Consider the following 20,617-nt stretch of genomic DNA (forward strand, 5'->3'; position numbering starts at 1 on the left):
GCAATCGGATATTATAACTAAGTTATGTGGTCATTTTTGTTACCTTTTCGGTGATAAATGACGAAAGGATGGACTGTAGCTTGGTTGGTACTCCAGTTAAATGATTGTGCCTCATCTTATACAACAAAGTCATAATTTTGTGCAAAGTCACAAACAATAAATTCATTTTCAGAAATATTGCCTTTAATATGGTTGAAGAAAATTAACGTTGTTGCTTTTCTATGAAGTCATGATAAGGAAGATAATTTAATTTTTGACAAAATAGCTCAATAAATTATGATGATGGTTTCTGAAGAGTTTCTAATGCACATCTATTAACAGACAGCCATTGTCGGAAAGTCACAGTTTCGATTAAATTTTCCTTTAGGGCGTCTACCAGCAGAGTTTTGATGACGTCAGTTCCTGGACGAGAAGAGCAACTTCCTATAGAACAGTTCAGATACAGGTTGACACAGGTTCTTGAGGTGTAGGCAGTCCTTGTAAGTTGGCAATGATACGAGTTTCAATAGCATTTGTCATGGTTTCATACTATAACGCTCCATCCGTAACCATAAAATGTAGGTTCTGTACACTGTGCAGAAATATACAGCCACTGGAATATAGTATCTAATAAAGTCACCTTTCATATACACTCACTAACTTTATCCTCCGTACAGCACTTGTAATTATTTTATACTAGTAACCCTATACTTGTAAAACTGAAATACGGCTATATTACTTTGTATTTAATTCTATCGCCTTCAGAAATTGCGGCTTCAGTTCCATGACTTTTCATGCGACGTATTGATTTTTACCTGTATATATTGCAAAATGTGGTGCGGCGAAACTATACTAGCTCCTAATTTGATCTATCTTTGACCTGCGTAAGCAAATGAAACAATTTTTTTTTCGCAGCTTGCTGAAATATTTCAAGCCGTGTCTTGAACAAAAAAACGCAACAATTGTGTATCGTTTAATTAACCATAATAACATATAGCGATTCTATATCGTTATAGACCCAGAAGCTATACCCTGCTTTGTCTCGTTTAGATAGCATTTGTTCTTTTTAGTAGATAGACACCTAACACAGGTTTTATGCACTGTAGTTTTATGGCATACCGTATGTCCGTACGTTGTATTTATAGGCAAATCGTAAAAGAGTTCTATTTTTAACAAATATTTTCGATGGTTCCTTGAAATTCATCCATGGTGAGTGGTGTATCGTATCATTCAGCTTAAATATTTTGGAGGACAATACGAAGAAAGTTAGTAAAAGAACTTATTATTTTTTCAACGATTATTTCGAGTGGTGTTTCTCAACTTGACTTGCATGCTCAAATTTTGTCTTGCGTTGATGAATACTGTTGCGGTACGGAATGAGGACAATCTACGCTCATCTCCTTGCCTTCTTTGTTCAAGTTGGTTATCAAGATTGAGGAATATGGAAAGTGCTGTCTACTATGTTCACAGGCTATCCTTGAAATTAAAGTGCAAAACAAAATGGAAAATACCTTTAGAGGAAACTGATGTTCAGTGTTGAAGTTATATTTGACGCTGATGAATAGTTAACAAAAGTGTCTAGAGGTATATGGTAAGACGTGCATTTTTTCTTCATTACAAAACTGTTTAATACAGAAAACCCTCAGTGTTAAACTGAGACGTTTAAAATATTTCATCCATGTTCATATGACATTTCGCAAAATGTTTTTGACTTTTACAGTAGTGCAAGTCTAATTTTGGTTGATATGGTAAGACTAATAACATACGGTTCTAGTTAACTTTAGACAAGCTGTACTTTGTAAAAATAAATATTCTGCATGTTTGTAAGGAACTCATTTCTGCAGGCGCCAGAATTAAATGGTAACTAATGCGGCTGTATTATATGTTTACAAATACGTATAGATTACTAGCGTAAAATCATTACTAGTACTTTACAGTGGTTAAAATAAAAGGTTAAATTTCTGTACCGCCGGACCAATTTTAGGAAATTTACCGGGTCAATTGGAGACTTTATTTAAGTTTGTGAGGAAGAATGAGTGAAATTCAGGTAAGGGGAATAGTAAAAGTTAAGACAGTGGTTGTATTTGTTGGTAGTTTCTGATGTGGAGGCGGACGGACTATTTCGAGGAGAAGTACTTGCTTTACTATACGGATCCATAGATTGTAAAATGTACACAAAAAATTGGGGAAGTCGTTAATTTGTCCATTTCATGTCGAAAACAGAACCCATTCAACCCGCGGCGGGGCTTATAACCCGTTCCTGCAACTACAACTACTTATACTATAGATCCGTATAGTAAAACTGCACGAAATATAACGTAACTTAATGTAATCCAACCAAGTATAACCGAATGCAGTATATTCGCAGTTTTTTCGATTTTCAAATTAGTCCGGCGATACAGCAGTAATGCCAAAATAAAATAATGTAAATGAAAGCTTACAGTATTAAATATTATGACATCACTCGAGCAGTCAGTTCTACCAAATTTTGACAGATTTCTTACGTATTATATTCAGGAAATGCAAGATATTACGTATATTCACACACACTTATTCCCGTGCAGTTTTACTATACGGACCCATAGTATAAGCAGTAGTAGTAGTAGGAAGGGGTTAGAAACCCCGCAGGGGCTTGTTGGATTCCTCGACTTAAAGTTGTCAAATTAAACGCATTTTTTCCCGTACATTTTACAATCTGTGGATAACTTCACTCTTATTCCTTCATGAAAAATGTTTCACATCGCGTTTTACCTATAAAATTTTTAATTTTGTAGAACTGTCTGCACGAGTGATCCCGGGCATTTATTCCGAAGTTGGGCGTCCACTTTCTTCACGTTTTTTCGCTGTTATCTCCTTTGCACGCTATCTGCAATTTGTTATTGGTTCATTAATCAGTGCTCTTCACAAATTTTTAAAAGATTTTGCTCGTTATCAACGTATTGCTTCACAAATGTTAAAACTGTTAGTTCATTGCCCTTGTACATTCGCCATGTTGATAACATAAATGCTCGTTTCTTTCCCACAATGCAACTGTTCGGTTACCTTGCGCCAAGTAGTTCCCTCCATTCGCCGTATAGTCCCATGTTTATAACCTCTTATATATAACACATAAACATATTTTTCAGACTCTTATATATTATCAAGCACACAAACGATCAAATTATCCATATCTTTCCTGTAAATTTTAAAAATTTTGCTGGAAACGGACACCCAACTTTGGAACTTAACCCGTGATCCCGATATTATTTAGCGCCGGAGGAATATTTCTGCACAATACACCATAGTTGTGTTTTATCTTTACAAGTGTAGTGTTACTAGTGTGAAACAATAGTGGTACAGAAACTCATATCACTTCGAAAATTCATGTGTTGTCACAACTTTTGCTTACGACCATACTCACCAGTTTCGCCATGCCCTAATTCGGTTAGATAACATTCGTGTTTTTTTAATAGGCACCTAGCACAGTTTGTTTATATATTTTTTTACTTCGTAATGTTTATAACATGAGTCTGGACGTTGTATTTATACGCAAATCATGCAAGAATTATAATTTTCCACTACGCTACTGGTCAACAGTGTGGATCTATGCATATACTTTGAATAGTATGATTGAATAAGGTATATCAATTTTAAAGTCCAGAAGATATAACGTCGTTGGCTTCCCGTGCTTGGATCTGCTGGTCACTGGTGACTGGGGGTGATAAAAGGATAGCCAATCACCACCTTTCAGATTTGCATAACTTACTCATCGCAAGGTCATTCAATTTCTGTTGTCGCGCACGGTGTCAACTCAACTCTCAAGTTCTAATGTCCGCTTGTTTTCGGTGGTGCGGATAAAAGTGACGTGATATAGTGTGTTTGTGTGTTTTGTTCGCTTTTTGTTTATTACATTTCTAGTAAGTGAATTAATAGTTTTCACCTCTCGAAATGGAAGATATCACTATTCTTGTTACAAGAACATAGTGCGTTTTATATATATATATTGTATATAAGATGGGAAGGAAAAGGGAAAGTCGTAACTGCCTACTGCGCTCAGCGAGACCGAGTAACCAAGCTGGCAAATCCGTATAAACATCACTACAACTTTTCGCGGGAAGCCAACGACGTGTTATACCTTCCGTACTATAATAACAGTTCTCACACTTCTGTCTACCACACAGGCAGTTGTTCCTGTTGTTTTGTTAAATTCAATATGAGTCCATTTCTTCTTTCTTTTCTACAAAGTTTTAACACTTTATATATAGCCCTTCTAAGTTTGGAATGTATTAATTTGTATGATTTCTTTCTTTCTTTCTTTTGCTTTTTAAGTTTTTGTTTCTATTTCCAACTTCAAATCACAACAATCACTTTATTAACAATATTATAACATAACAAACCATGCATTGTTTTTTAGTGCTCGTATGTTCTGGCTACCCTGTAGAATGATGCAGAAAATGGACTCCTGACAGCCCTTTCAACTAATAATAATATATATAGACACAATAGCAACCCCACAAAACAAATGCAGTGACTCATAAGGTAGCTAATACACACTTCAGCAATCAATTATATGAGAAATGTGTATTTGCAAACTAGTAAGAAAATTAACTATTTTGTTTTTCTATCGCTATTGTGAAATCATAGTAGTCAGTTCTTATAGTATATGGTATATTTCTTTCGGCTGATATTTAGTATCTCCCCCAATCTAAGTAGTAGGAATAGGAGTAGAAGCCCCGCAGGGGTTGGTTGGGTTCTGTTCTCGATATAAAATAGGCAAATTAAAGAGTTGGAGGAGATATTGAATGCCATCCTTTCTTTCTTACACTTAACTGGAAAATTTTCCAGAATGGTATGAAAAATTTTATCAGTCTTTTTAATAAACAAAATTTATGGTCTTTCTTAGGTTGATAATATGATTCAAACTTCATCTAGAGATCTTTGATTGAGATTTAGTTCCTTCCTTTCCTCCGTATAAAGTAGGATTCATACGTAATTTTCTGTTCGTGTAGAGTCTTATGGAGTAACTGTATCATTTTGAGGGGGCAAGGTGGGGGCTCAGTGGTAGATCGCTTACCTCTGGTGCGTGGAGGCCCTGGTTCGATTCCCGGCCAAATAAGTTTATAGTGGACAACATCGTGCTCGTGGGTTTTCTCGGGGTACTCCTGTTTCCCTCCCGCATTCGAATTCGACCAATTCTTCCATCATCATTCAATTGCTTTAATTGTCGTTTCCTTCAGCCTAACAGGCATAATCGTGGGACGTTAAAACTCAGATTTTATTTCATATTGTATCTTTTTGATAGTGTGCTTAGAGACAGCCAAATGTTTAGACAATCTTGAAACTGCGAGATCTGGATCCCTCGAATCTCTTGTATGTTCTGTTATTCTTGTTGTCACATCTCTTTTCGTCATACCGATATAAGTTTGTTTACAATTTCACTTTTCTAAATAGTTACCAGAAGCATTAACATAGTTCACAGAGTAACTTTTGTATTTTGTGAAGTTATTTTCTAATTTCTTCGGTGTTTAAAGCTACATTAACACCATACTTCCGTGTCACTTTTCTCAATTTGTATGGAAGCTTTGGCCACAAAGGGAACGAAATCCACTTAACATTATTATTCACATCTGTTACTAAACCTGTGTTAATGTTTTGTATAATTTGTAACGCCTGTAATTTCCATTTTTCTAAAGTAGAATTTCAATATCCATTCTGAAAGCGTAAATTCTGGATTTGTTTTAATTGATTTTCCAAATTTTCTTGTAAGCATACTCATCTGAAGGCTCTGAGGAAATGTTTATCCATATAATCGGCTTGATGTTAAACGGGTGAGCTAGCTTGTTCGGAATATAGGGGTTTGAGGCATTTGGTTTCCTAAAAATGTGTGGAATTTCTTTTCTTTCCTTTAAATAGTACTGACTAAAAAAATTTTTTTCCTCTTCTCGAATTCCGTAACTTTATATTATAATATATATAATGTATATATTATAATATATTATCATATTATTATAATATTATACATATACATACATACATACATATATATTTGTAGTTTATGCAAATAAGCAACAAAATTTTACTAGCCGAAGAAGAAACCTACAACCCCACATCTCAGTCTTTACAGTTTGAAATAAATATTAATGATAAAGACACGCCCGCATCGATCGGGGCGAGTGGGCGAGTAGTTATTTGCATTCCTGTATTATTTAATTCCTGCAAGAGAATACTCAGCTTGTTTTTCCTGTAGAAAAGTAACATGTCGTCTGCATACCTACAGTATTTAATATAAGATCGAACATCTTAAATGTTTTATTAAAAACATGTAGTTGCTTCACATATACATATTTTTTTTCCTTCTTTGAAGTTTTATTTAAAAAAAAAAAAAAAGAATGCCATTACTTAATTTCCATCTACTCTATCCCTACTAAATATCGTTCTTTACCTAATCTTGACAGTGCTGAGAGTTTTCAGCAAAAATAGAACGTTAAATATAACTTTTCAAACAAAATATGAGAATTTGAAGAAGCAAAAATGAGTATCTTTTGAATTCGTAGGTATGATTGCTCTTCAAGTGTGTTATGTCTCAAAAGTTTTAAGCGTGATTTTAAAATGAATAAATAGGAAAATTTTTCATTTTTCTGTGCCATATCAAGACTTACACGAAGGTATTTCTTCTGCGTGTGCACAAAGAAAAATAATTATTTCGTAAAAATCTTTGTATTTCAAGTCCCAATGTGTTAATCGTTTTCTGTATTGTAGAGATTGGAGTTTGTTTTCTGAAACGCCATGACTCACCAGAGAACGCTGCCACAGAGTAAAGAAGCTCTTCTAAAGTCATATAACAAACGGTTAAAGGACGATGTTAAGTCAATGCTGGACAATTTCACAGGTAATTTACTTGGTACATATTACAAGAGGCTCTAAGCGCAATTACAATTTATGAACATGTTTTAGGACTTTTGAAATGTACAATATATGAGATACTTTTAGTGTATGATCTTTTTATAATCGTTTGAAATTCATACATACTAAAGGCTTAAGTAGGAATATTTACGATGCAATAGTAATATTCAGTAATTGATCAATATATATACCTATGTATGATACCATAGCAATATATATTAATCGATAATTGATATATATATTGATACTATATCAATATCTATACCAATATGATGAATATACTGTATATTAATTGATAATTGAAAAAATAATTCTGAGCTGGAAGTGTTTCTATGATATCATTTTTCTTTAAATATCGATGAGAATTTGAAGGAAAGTAATATTCATTTCATTACTATCGAACACCGTGTTCATGGGTTTTCTCGAGATTCTCCCGTTTCCTCCGACTTTCTTGATTCTACCAATTCATTCATTTCTCACCATCATCGTCTCCTTTAGCCTAGCCGGCATAATCGTGGGACGTAGAACTTAAATATTTCATTTTTCATTTCATTTTGAGTTGCGTTGAGTTGATTTTGAGTTTAACGTCCCTTTCAGGAGCGAGGCTATATGAGACGAGGACCTACTGATTAACGTGGAATCCGAACCACATAAACTCCTGCTGGAAATCACACCCGGTTGTCCCACGCCAAAGGCGCGTACACTAACCGATTAGCCACGGAGGAGCTCTTCATTTCATTTTTTACGTTGTACCAATATTTAATAATAAGAACATTCTGCTGTCCCAAGACAAAAGACCGTATCTGCACATTTCACCGAAATTGCATTAATAAGAGAAAATTGAGGGCATTAATTGTCAAAAGCAGAAAGCTGGATCTTTAATATTGATAACGTTATCATAGATATAAGCTTTTAACGCATCCGTAAGTTGGTGGGTTTTAGCTAATAAAAGATCGTAATTTTTGTCAAAACCAGTTTTTCACTAGATACTGTCTTTTACCTTTGAACAGCAATACTTAGCTTTCAAACCCTTTAATAGCAGTTCGACTGGATATAGATAGAAAGGAAGAAAAATATAAATAATGAAAGAGAGAGAATCAAGAATTGTCTGTTTTCATCATTTTGTAGTATACTTTTATACATATGTGGTTTTTGGAAGAAAGGGAACAAGTCCAAAATTGCCAGTTTCCTATGCAATACTGATTCCTTTTTCGTATGGGAGAACAGCTCTTATAGGAAGAGCCCTCCCTGCTGGTTTAGTAACTAGTGCGTGTGCCTTTGTTGTGTAGACTTAATTTCACAAGCATTTACTTTTATTAACTATCCGTCTCCTCCAGCTTTAAGGGTATAACCGTGGGACGTCAAACTTTGACAAAATAATATTATTTTAACTTTTATAGGAAAGTGGGGCTTCCCATTGAAAATTTTGACAGTAATAAATATTCAGATGGATCAAAGAGTGATAGTCATGAGCTAGTTGTATTTTATTTATTTATTTATTAGTTTTTTTTCCCACTCCAGTTTCGAGAATCTCACTGTTCTCTTGGATGTGTGATGATATATTATTTAAAATGTACAAATTCCTTTCTATTTTTAGTACGTACATTATAATATTCTATTTTCAAATTTCCAGAAATTGTGAAATTGGCCAAAGTGGAGGAGGAATCAAGGGTGAATAGGATGACGCAGTGCGAACAAGACCACTACGAAATGCATGTGCGAGCTGCCAACATTGTAAGTTAGCATATACAGTATATTTGAGAAGTGCTACAACAGCTGATTTTTGTCTAATACTTTAATTTTTAATGTAGGAAAACATATTTAATTTTAAAAGAAATAGAAATGTCTGCCATTTGAACCGAATGTATCAAATTCTAGTCGTCTTTTTTGCCATGCTAGTGAATTAATCGCTACGTATTAAATCTTGTGAATTTACTGCAACTGATAGCTGTTGTGTTTGTGGGGACACTCGGTCGAAAAGGTGTAATAGTTTGTTCAGGCCAGCCAACCTGAATCAGGTTTTTCCTGGGTTATCGTCATTCACACTAGGCAAATGCCGGGATGGTACACTCATGTCCAAAATGACTGTCGCATACCTATAACTGTCTTCTTGTAAGAATATAATTTGATAATAATTTTGCAGGGTACTTTTAATACTGATACTATGTATATAATCGGGAAATGTATATTTGTGGTAAATTTCATAGGAAAATAATTATAAATACGAAAATTAGAATGAGTAACACAAAATGTTGCTAAATGAACAAGAAAGTTTTATTTTCGTTTTATTGTTCTTATTTACTGCTCTTTTGACATGAAATTTGCTTCATACATGTACAGGGTTTGTATGATAAGTAATGAGACCAGGTCTGGAAACATTGTTTTATTGATCTGATCTGTACAGGGACTTAAAAGCTTTCGAAGTACTCTCCTCTTGCGTCGATGCACTTCTGCAATTGATGTTTCCACGCTGCAAACGCCCCCTGGAAGTCAGCAGCCGGCATGTCCTTTAGAAATGTGGTCACGGCTGCTTGGATGGCTGTGACGTCTGCAAAACGGGTTCCTTTCAAGCGTGGCTTCAGCTTCGGGAAGAGGAAGAAGTCGGCCGGGCTCACATCTGGGCTGTAGGGTGGTTGTGGAAGGACTTCCACCCCAATCCGGGTCAAAAAGGAGGTCACTAAGAAGGCGGTGTGGGCAGGGGCATTGTCGTGATGCAACTTCCACCGGCTAGCGATCGCCGGTCTTTTCCGCTTGACGCTCCTGTGCAGTCTCTCAAGGACTTGTTTGTAGAAGGCGGCGTTGACGGCTTGTCCTTGGGGTACAAACTCCTTGTGGACCACCCCCACATTGTCAAAAAAAACAATCAACATTGTTTTCACCTTTGACTTCGACATTCTGGCCTTCTTGGGGCGCGGGGACGCAGGAGTGTGCCACTCCGCGCTTTGACGTTTCGTTTCAGGGTCGTACTGGAACACCCACGACTCGTCACCTGTTATGACGTCATCTTCAAAGTTAGGGTCACTGTTCATGAGGTTCAACAGTTCCTGACAACAATCAACACGTCGTTGCTTTTGTTCGTCAGTCAACACTCGCGGCACCAGTTTCGCACAGATTTTTCTCATTCCCAATTGTTCCGTCACAATCTTGTGCACTGTTGTGTGGTTCATATCGAGTTCATCAGCAATCAATCTCAACGATAATCGACGGTCTGAGTTCAGGAGATCCCTCACTTTTGCCACAGTTTCGTCCGTAGTCACTGTTGTCGGGCGTCCAGCCCTCTCCAGATCCTCAACGCTTTCCCGGCCGTTCCGGAACGCACTGTGCCAACGAAACACCTGGGCTTTGGATAGGGCTTCCTCTTTGTAGGCCTCCGTGATGAGAGAAAGCGTCTGAGTAGCCGTTTTCCCCAGGCGAACGCAAAATTTGATCGCATAACGCTGTTCGATGGAACCCTCCATGTTTGTTGATTTTCCGCCGTGACAAGAATGTTCACAAGGGCTTTGTCCAAGGCTTGTCCGCGCTCCACTAAGGCTCGGAGCCAACTGACGCGCGGTGCGTTGCTTTGCTCGGACCCCCCCCTACATCCTCCATCACCGACAAACCCGCTCCAGCGACACGCGCGCCGCGGCGCGGCGAGTCTCATTACTTATCATACAGACCTTGTATTTGCCGATTATACACATACTAACATTGTAAAAAATACCTGGCGAATTCGTTATCAAATTATATTCCTACAAAAACATATTTATAGACATGCGACAATAATTTTGGACATGAGTGTACCTAACATAATAGTCCTAGGCCACTTTCTTTCATTCTCTGGGCAGTGTGATCGCCGATTGACGCCATCCCTCATATGTGTGACGGGCTAACATGGCTATAGGTGCCTAAAGCCCAGAAATCTAATTCCTAATCCTAATCTTAGTGACGGGCTAACATGGTCATAGATGCCGAAAGCCCAGAAATCTAATTCCTAATCCTAATCTTAGTGACGGGCTAACATGGTCATAGATGCCTAAAGCCCAGAAATCTAATTCCTAATCTTAATCTTAGTGGCGGGCTAACATGGCCATAGATGCCGAAACCCCAGAAATCTAATTCCTAATTCTAATCCTGGATAAACCTAGTGTATGCAAGTACAGCACTGTCTCGTAAAAGTGCAAATGGCTGCCTTTAGGGAATACTAAATAGCATAATGATCAACTCACCTGCATGTTAAGGCTAGAGCCCTGGATTCGGTCGTTGGTCCAGTTGCAAAATTTGCAGTCTTTAAAATTCAGTTGTAACTAACATAAATTTTTCACAGTCATCTCCATGGTCTCTGAAGAAAGATAAAATCCATAAACATCAACAATATACCCAAAACTGCTTGATTTTTCTTCTTGCAGTAGATTTTGCTATTTTTCTCACATGTTTGTATTTCTTACATATTCGATGATTCAAATTCCTTAGATAGTGGTATTTTCTGTCAAACGTACTCAAAACTTAAAACTTGTAACAAGTTACAAATTTTAAATTATAAATTTTTGAGTTTGTTTGACAGAAGATGCACATATCTAATCTCAACAATCAAATATCTAAAAATCGGAACATGTGAAAACAGAATAATCATTGCTGAAGTACCGCATAGTTTTATGACCTTTGGTGTACAAACCAAAACTCCTTTATATACAGAAGGTTGAGCTGTATCGGTTGATCCGTGTCCGATTGTAAACCTCCACCTCTGCTTGCAGAATCGACCGATCTGAATGATTTAATCTGCAGAGAAAGCCAAAGGCTTCTAGTATCGCGCCAAGTTCGCATGTGTGCCTGTTTTGGGAAGGCTACGTCGTAGCACTTTCTCATGCCGATTTTTCCGTGACAAATTCAAAACAGTGCAGGTAAAATGGATGTGCATTGGGGTCAACGACTAAGAATATAATTAATCTACATAAACACCACGACATTCCAGCGCTTCGTTCACCCAATGAGGGGAGTAGAAATCGACCGTGTACTCCAGTGACTCCACTTGTAGCTCGGAAGTTGCGCCTGGAGGAAAACCCTCCTACACAACATGTGATGGCAAGACGATGGCACGTGGCATAGTTAACTGTGAACCGCAATGTGTGTGACAAATTAAAGTTCCGAATAGTATTTAAAAGTCGTGGACATGTCTCTATTCTGGTACATCGGAGGGAGAGAAAGACCCACTGGAGGCATCTATTTAGGAAAAACTGGAAGTTTGTTGCCACACTCGATGAAGCATGGATTTATCTATCAGATTGTGGCAAAATTTGAACCGTAACTTACACCCCACGAGGTGCAAAAACCCGTCGTGACTTCGTCCGTTAGTGCAAAACAGATTTCTCGAAGTTGTGGGATACTACTATGAAGGCAAGTTAACGATTCGGCAGGTGTCTAAAAATACCATTTTATACTCTGCATTTTACGAGCAACATATCCTCACACCAGTTTATACAGAAAATCTACCCCGCTCGTATGGAAATTCCTAAATCAAATATATGTGCATATGGATAAAGTCTCATCACATATATCCCATCCTACACAGTGATTTCTGTAACAGATGGTGGCAAACACCGCCATGCAGGCTATTTCCTTCCAAGACATATCCCATGAAGTCATCTGATACCAACTAAAGTTCGCTAGACAATATTATTTTATATGAGATACCGTTATCCTGACTCATTTATCTGCTTTCATTTCCAGCCATTTAAAAAAAATGGGCATTTATTTTCGCGTTTCTAAATGGCTGCAAACGGAAAGCTACTAGGTGACTCGTGATAACGGTATCTCATGCAAAATAATATTATCTAGCGCGCTCTTGTTCCACATTTCGATTATCTTTTATCTATTTGAAGATAGCACATAATTACTGTAAAATTAGCGGTATTTTAATTTCGCAGTGATTAGGTCTCTTAACTCTCTATTCAAATCAGAACTGGCAGAAATCAACTGCTTCCGTTTTTAACATTGATCGCTGTAGAGTAAAAATGGTAATAGGTATCGAAAAGCAGTTTTGTGTAATCGTTTCAGGAATATGTTCACTTTAAATGGAAGTGAGGAATATACTGTTACTTCCGGTGTGAATAATGATCGAGAAAATATTACGCCGTAAAGATCAAACTCCGTGAGTGGTGTAGATGTGACACTGCTACTTGATATTGGAATCTAAAGCAAAGATCATTCTGAACGAGCTTGAAGCTAAGAAGGCTAAAATAATGGAAGAGATACGCGCAATATTTGTGAGGAAATAAAGTATTTGGAAAAGTGAAATACAACGATGGTCGCAAAAGTACCCGACCAAACAAAGAAAACACACAAAAATTTGCGAAAAAATATCTTTATTTCTGAATGTAGTCTCCTTTTAGCTCGACATACTCTTCCCAGTAATATTCAGTTGCTTCGATACCCTTTTTTTTAGTGTGAACCGTCGAATTACTTAAAATAGCCGTTAAGTGCAGACTCTACCTTTTCATTATCGGCAAACTTTTACCACCGAGCCATTTTTTCAAGTTTGGAAACAGAAAATAATCTGAGAGAGCTAAATATGGAGAATAGGTGTGTGACGAAGCAAAATTCAAACTTTAAATTATTGATTTTGGCCATTGCGATAACGCATGTGTCAACTGGTGTCTCCATGTCTCCATGAAACAACACTTTCTTTTTGGCCAAATGCGGGCATTTTTTCTTGATTTCATCATTCAAACGCTGCAGTTAGTTTCATAGTACTCACCATTGACTATTTTTCCTTTTTGAAGATATTCAGTGAAAATTATCCCACGCGTATCCCAAACTTTCCCGTAACTTATGGAGTTCCTCAAGGCAGTGTTCTGGATTCACTTCTATTTCTATTATAAATGGACTAACTGCCTTCTTTGTTCACAAACAGAGACGTGAAATCAGAGTACGATGCTCTTGCTCTTCAGCATGATGCTTCAATTCTTCTCAACTGGTGTAACTCTTGGAAACTTAGCTCAAACATCGAAAAATGTGCTTCTCTTACGATTTCCCTAAAAAAGGAACCTACAAAACACATTTACAAAATTGGTCATAAGAACATAAATCCTGTCACCCCTTTCAGAGATCTTGGTTTTATCATTGACAATAAGCTTACTTTTGCGGATCATATAAGCACAATATCTTGTACTGCAATGAGAAAACGGATTCCTTTATCGCTTCACTGACATAAAAAATCCTTATTCCTTAAGCTTGTTCTATAACTCATATGTTGCTCCTACTATTGAGTACTGTTCTCCTATTTGGTTTATAACCTGCCCTACTCATTAAAAAAAAAAAAAAAAAAAAAAAAAAAAAAAAAAAAAAAAAAAAATTGTAATTAATTTCTTTTTAGCCATTATATCCTACCTCGCTTCCAAAAAATGACGTTTCAAAATCTCTCAATATCAAACCACCTCTAGTGAGAAACAAAATTTCTGACCTAATATTTTTGCATAAAATTGTAAATGGCCATATATCATGTGAACAGTTATTAAGTCAGATCAACTTTCGCGTACCCGCTAGAAAACACGGTCTAGTGATCTCTTTTACATTCGAGCTGCGAGAGTAAATATTGCCCAAAGGTCCATTCTAAACCGAATTGTTAGTACGTATAATCAGTTACCAAAAACTGTGGACGTCTTTTCTAATGAGTATACTTTCAGATTCTCTATAAATAAGCTATCTTTGTAATGTTGCCATTGTGCTGTACCATCTTGAGCTCAAATTATTATTCTGTTGTTATACCGGTATTTCGTAAATGTTAATTGTTTGAGTGTAAAATCTAGTGGTGTACCTGAAACCTATTATAAGTAAATAAATAAATAAAAACTGACGCCATGATCTTGCCAGCAGATGGAACTGTCTTCACATTCTTCGGAGCCGATTCTCCCCTTTCAGTCCATTGTTTTGACTGTTCCTTCGTCTCATGTGTGAAGTGATAGACTATGGTTATGAATCGACGCAAGAACTCGGCTTTCCTGTGAAACGTTACCAAACACTCGATTGAAATTTCCTTACGACGCTGTTTTTGTTCCATTGTGAGGAAATATGGCACCCATTTCGCGCACAGCTTTCTGATGTCCAAATCTTCAGTCAATGAGCGATGTACAGCATTTTTTGAAATGTCTACTATGTCGGCTAGCTGACCACTTTCCGTCGACGGTCATCCGGTACCATTTTATTGATTTTCCTCACCATATTTGGCGTGGTCACCTCATTTGGTCGAACACTGCGATGTTCGTCTTTCCAGCTCATATGGTCTCGTTTAAACTCTGCCACGCAATATTTTATTGTTCTAAATGAAGAAGCAGACTCCCCCAAAGGAGAATCTAACTCAGCTTTGATATTGGTCAGACTGAGACCTTTCAAAGGAAAGTATTGTATTGCATAACGATAAGCCATTCTTTCCATGTTTGCAAATTCACTGATAGCGTTGATGGCTGCCAAACAAATACCAAACAACGTAGCGTCTTCAGACTTCAAACTTAAGTTTTATAAAGTTAGTACTTCCGACCATAGTAATGTCTTTCAAACAATAACCGCCATCTACACGTCAGGTCGGGTACTTCTGAGACTACCCACGTAAATTACATAATACGATTATATAAAACAAAGGTATGTTGGTAATATACCGCAGCCAGTTTTATGTTCATACACCCACCCTTTTTCGGCGAGTGTCTTATTGTGACTTTCATATAGGACAAAACTTTCATCATGTGACTAAGGTTACAGATTTAAGTTTCATGGAAGTTGTTTTATTTCTTCCTTTGTGCAGAAATTTTTAGTACGTAAATACACTCTAATTTCATAATAAAATACATTTTATTTGTTTTTATATTATTCATTTTTCTAGTTAATGCAGAAAAATGTATAATCGTTGTCATGTTTTCCTGGCCTTGTTTTCCGATCAATATAATTGTCTGAAGAAAAAAAAATATGATAACGCATTTATGAAACGGTCTAGGGACAATTTATTTTTCTATATTTTCTGTCTTTCTGCACGTTGTCAAAGAGATTTTTTTTAACACTAATATTGTAACACAACTACAAGTAGTATTGATGCAATCAATGTATGTTTGTTTTTCTTTAAATTATGTATTTCTTTTAGGAAATTAAGTAGAGTTAAATCATATAATTTCTTATTGGTATATGTAATGTTTATATTGGTCCAATATGGCATCCCGCTCATGGTGAGGGGGGAAGAAAGATGCTTCAGCTTTGTGATGTCGTGTCATCTGAATTAGTCTGGGGCGCTAGCGACAATTGTAACAAGATAGCTGCCTTCACTACTCACGAGTGCACTCTCTGTGTGTTTTGGTAAATCGAACTCTGCACAATTCTGGTACGGAATTTTCGTATCGAGTATGACAAAGATCTTCCCAGTAGACTTATCATTTATGACTGGCGTAAATATTTTGTTGAAAGCGATGTTCAGCAAGTCGTACAAAATCCTCAGAGCATGAAATGCTCTGTATATTATTATTACCGTTTTACTTAAACATGATATACAAATATTGAAACTATGCATCGTATAATTTAATTTTTACAAAATAACTGATAACAGTATCAATTTAACAGACTAATTGGGGCGAGTAGTGCCCATTAAATCGCGAACTGTGTTATGAAAATATTTAAAATAGATATTACATATGAAATTGTGTTCTATAATGTAAATATAAAATATTTACTGTGTAGCTGGGACGTACGCAGGGTGTGGTCCTGAGGGTTTGAACCAATCCTGAAATCCCGACTAATTTTAGGGGTGATTTTACAAATGTTAATGTACTTTATCCTCATATTGAATTTTGACCCCTCCCGAAATAAATTCCTGCATACGTACCTGCCATACATGGCCTTCTGCTAACAAAAACTCCTTACAACTACGTATTAGAAATGCGGGAAAAGGCCTCAAGCTTCACTTTCTTTCCCGTTTATTATTATTATTATTATTATTATTATTATTATTATTATTATTATTATTATTATTATTATTATTATTATTATTATTATTATTATTATTATTATTTTCTTAACAAAAGAGAGACTGACCAAAGCTTAAAACCCACTTTATTTTAAATTATAATTTGTAACTGTTTCGGATATCTAGCATATCCTTCTTCAGACACTATCGAAATTAATGAAAATACAGACATATATATAAATGTTGTTATAACAAAATTTAAATTCTTTAACTGTCATATATATAGTCATTGTTATAAAAAAGTTTAAATTCTTTTAACAGACATATATATAGATATATATATATATATATATATATATATATATATATATATATATATATATATATATATATAGTCATTGTTGTACTTTTTTATTTTTATTTATTTATTTATTTATTATTTACTGAGGCCTTCAGCCAATCCTATAAGTCTTCGTGTTCACTTTCCAATCACGTTCCTTCATTTTTAGTTCTTATAAAGGCCTTTTTTTTATTATTTTTTTAATTTTTTTTATTTTTTTTAAGCAATATATATTTTTTTTTTACATAGTTTTCTTGATAATATTACTGAACTGATTTTACATTCACTTTACATTTTCTTTTCTATATTTTGTGTCCTGTAAAGCCAAACAACTCGCAAGGATTGTGAACTTTTTTTTATTATTTTTTTAAATAATCAAAGATCTAAACTGCCTCAAATGCTCATAATAAGGCAATACTTTCGAATCTGGATATCTCTCTATGTATACGGCGATGATGTTCATATGGCCTCTTAGTTCTGATCAGTGGTCGAAGTGAGACGGTATGCGGTGGTATGCCATACCACTTCTGGTTTTACCGTGATGGAGGCATATCACCTCTGGTTTTTCAATGAGCAAGACATACCGCTACTGGAGAGTAGATGCTAGATACCTTTAATAAACCCATTTTTATACGCAGCAATTAACGAATAGCTTTACACGTAAAAAGATTTTATTTCTTATGTAGAACTAATTTCTAGGTTGACAACACCGATATTTTTAAAATCTTTTTCCTACCTTTTGTTTTAAAATGATGTGTCTTCAAAGAACTTAATTTAGTTTATAGTTTGATGTGCCATATTTCTTTCTTATGTATGTATGTGTGTGTCTTCTTGCCTTAATGCATATAAATGTCCTGTTTTGAGCATGGGTGAATCTTTTGGGGGTTTGGAATACCCCTCAGTGGAGTGGGAAGTGCGGCAATATCTCCGCAGGAAATTGTTAATATAAAAACTCGGTTTTTGAACATTTTCGTGAATAATTCTCTATAATGCAACATAAGGGGATATTTTCTTTTCTTCTGAAAGTTGTTGGGAGGGATTCAACTTCTACGAGTCTTTCCCTCCCGTGACTACAGAGAAATTTTCCAATGTTTTTTAGTAATTATGTAAATTAAAATGCAATCTTTTAGGCAACATATTTTTACTGTATTTCAACATTTAAATAACTGATATGTCGAGTCAAAATCGAAATAAAACATACCACCTCTGCTTTTCTCCCCACTTCGAACACTGGTTCTGATGATTTAAAAACAGACAGGAATGATTCTTCTTTCTTGTCATCACTATTGTACTCTCCATTGCTCTTCAAAACATTTCTACCATCTACTCCTGGCTGAGAATCCGGTAGCCTGGATCACCCTCGTTCGTGTGTAACGACTGTTCAATAACAACCAGTATAACAGGAAACTACAGTTTGCTACAAAACGCAGTAAACTGAAAGCACTGATCGGTACTGACGCTCGAAGCTCCGCGTGCACACGAATTATCATTGATGGGGCTGAAGTTCCGATTCCAACAAATTATTATGATTACTGGGGATGGTGTAATAAACAAGCTTGGGAATCGAACTTGAGATCCATCCAGCGTGTGTGCATTGACAGCTTAGCCAATAGAAGTTTGAATGCACATAAAGATATCCGCTCGTAAACGCTGTTACAATGCAAATTGTGTTGTGACTCAAACAAAACGAAGTTTTGTTCCAACCTCACCACAGATAACCAGAGAGTTACAATATTAAGAATTACACTGAAAGCAATAACTTCAGCAATTTGATTCCACTGTAAAGGGCATAATATGAAATCTAGTATAAGCGGAGTATGCACATAACAAGCACCGAGAAAAATATTAAAGAAATTGCACATACGATTCAATTACTGTACTTTCTCTCTTTTCTAAGCATACATCTACATACTTACTTCATTTTAGAGGTTAACACAAAAAGAAATAAAAATAAAAAATTGTTGCGAATAATTAAACAGAACTTATGACAGATCCTATTTATCGTCTATCTTGAGCAGTGACGCGTCATTCTTCCCGCTTCTCAGACGAAGCACCACCCACGGGTCTATAACCCAGGCGTAAAAAGTACACTCAAACCCCTCGTTTCATACAAATTTTTATTCATTTTGTCTGCACATGAAATCTCATGGGCTGAAGCATTAATCATGATATACCTAGGTATAAGCGAAGTCTATGAGAGTATGTTTCCTCTCTAGTTCCTACGGATGAAGTTCAAACATTAACAGAGAGCCTGTTGTAACATAAAATGAAAAGAAAGTGCAAAAATGAAAACTAAATGCACTTCTTTTAAGTCCATTGCAGAAAATAAAATGAATGTTCTAAAAATTGATTCATTATAAAGTGGTGGTTGTGGCACTGTTTTATGTGTACGAACCATTACCATATGAAATCGCATTCGTCGCCGCGTCGTTTAAAAATCATCGAAGTTCTTGCTTCAACAGTTTCCTTCTGTCAACTACATTTTCAATATTAATCAAATTCTGTCCGTTAAATCCGAAGTCTGGTAAATCGGAAGTTTACTGTATTTAAATAGATTTCAAGAAGGAACGAGTAAACATTAAAGTACCCGTTCATTTCCAAGAAAAAAAAATAATAATAATATTTTACAGTATAAGTAAAGATGGAGGATGTAATACTTAAACAATATATTCATAGTTTGTGCTTTCATTTTGATTTGTTTATTTGTAGGTCCGTGCAGGTGAATCGTTGATGAAATTAGTGTCCGATATCAAGCAGTACCTGATCCTAAATGACTTCCCATCGGTGAACGAGGCCATCACACAGAATGCAGCTAAGTTCAGAACGAAACAACAAGAGTGTGACCAGAAACTCATGAATTTACGCGACGATATGGCAGCAGATCTCTACGATTTGGAAGAAGAATATTACACCTCCATTTATAAGTGAAACTGGTGTGTTTGTTGTTGTTTACGTGCAGTGAATGAATTTGTTTTGTGTTGTTGTTGAATTTCTTTTTGTATGAAGGTATCCGTCTCATTTGGACTACAGACTTTGATATTTATGTAGTAAGAATTGATATAATTGAGAGCAATAATAACTGGTTCTAAGTATTTGTGAGCTGTTTTAATTGTGACTGTGAGTGTATTATCTTTGAAATATATCACATATGTCACCGGTCACATAGTTGCATTTTATTTTTGTATGTTAGAGCCTTGGCTTTTAAAGATACTTATTATTACCATATCTAGTTTTACTTAACATATGTCAAAATATTGTGCAAATCTTAAAATAATAAAATACTCTACGTAATTGTTTAGTATTAGAAATCAGTACACAATAGAATACAGTGAAACCTGGTAACTTATTCTAAGTAGGGAATTCGTGTTATTATTCAGTTCAGAATCTTCTGACGTCGCAAATTCTGTCGAGAAATTTGAAGCTTAAAATATATAAAATGATTATCATACATGTTGTGCTGTATGATTACGATACATGTTTACCCTGAGGGAAGAACG

General features: G+C 35.7%; 1 protein-coding gene across 2 annotated transcripts; it reads left to right on the plus strand.

Moving 5' to 3' along the window:
- The first annotated feature begins 1,411 nt into the window (after positions 1–1,411).
- Positions 1,412–20,281, plus strand: MED22 (Mediator complex subunit 22). 2 transcript variants are annotated; one of them, XM_081764086.1, is made up of 4 exons: positions 1,412–1,570; positions 6,718–6,847; positions 8,495–8,595; positions 19,830–20,281. In XM_081764086.1, the coding sequence occupies exons 2-4, from the start codon at positions 6,745–6,747 to the stop codon at positions 20,046–20,048; spliced, it is 423 nt and encodes a 140-aa protein (XP_081620212.1). In that variant the 5' UTR covers positions 1,412–1,570; positions 6,718–6,744; the 3' UTR covers positions 20,049–20,281. The 2 variants fall into 2 exon arrangements, with proteins under 2 accessions (XP_081620212.1, XP_081620213.1); XM_081764087.1 differs by having other exon boundaries at positions 1,425–1,563.
- Positions 20,282–20,617: the final 336 nt, after the last annotated feature.

The sequence above is a fragment of the Thermobia domestica genome, chromosome 7 (assembly GCF_964235325.1).
Source record: "Thermobia domestica chromosome 7, izTheDome1.hap1.1, whole genome shotgun sequence".
Classification (NCBI taxonomy): Eukaryota; Metazoa; Arthropoda; class Insecta; order Zygentoma; family Lepismatidae; genus Thermobia; species Thermobia domestica.

Bases quoted from the DNA above. Each gene is read 5' to 3' on its own strand.
- MED22 (XM_081764086.1), top strand. From the start codon at position 6,745: ATGACTCACCAGAGAACGCTGCCACAGAGTAAAGAAGCTCTTCTAAAG. The intron at 6,848-8,494 runs GTAATTTACTTG...TCAAATTTCCAG, and splicing joins AATGCTGGACAATTTCACAG to AAATTGTGAAATTGGCCAAA. The intron at 8,596-19,829 runs GTAAGTTAGCAT...GTTTATTTGTAG, and splicing joins ATGTGCGAGCTGCCAACATT to GTCCGTGCAGGTGAATCGTT.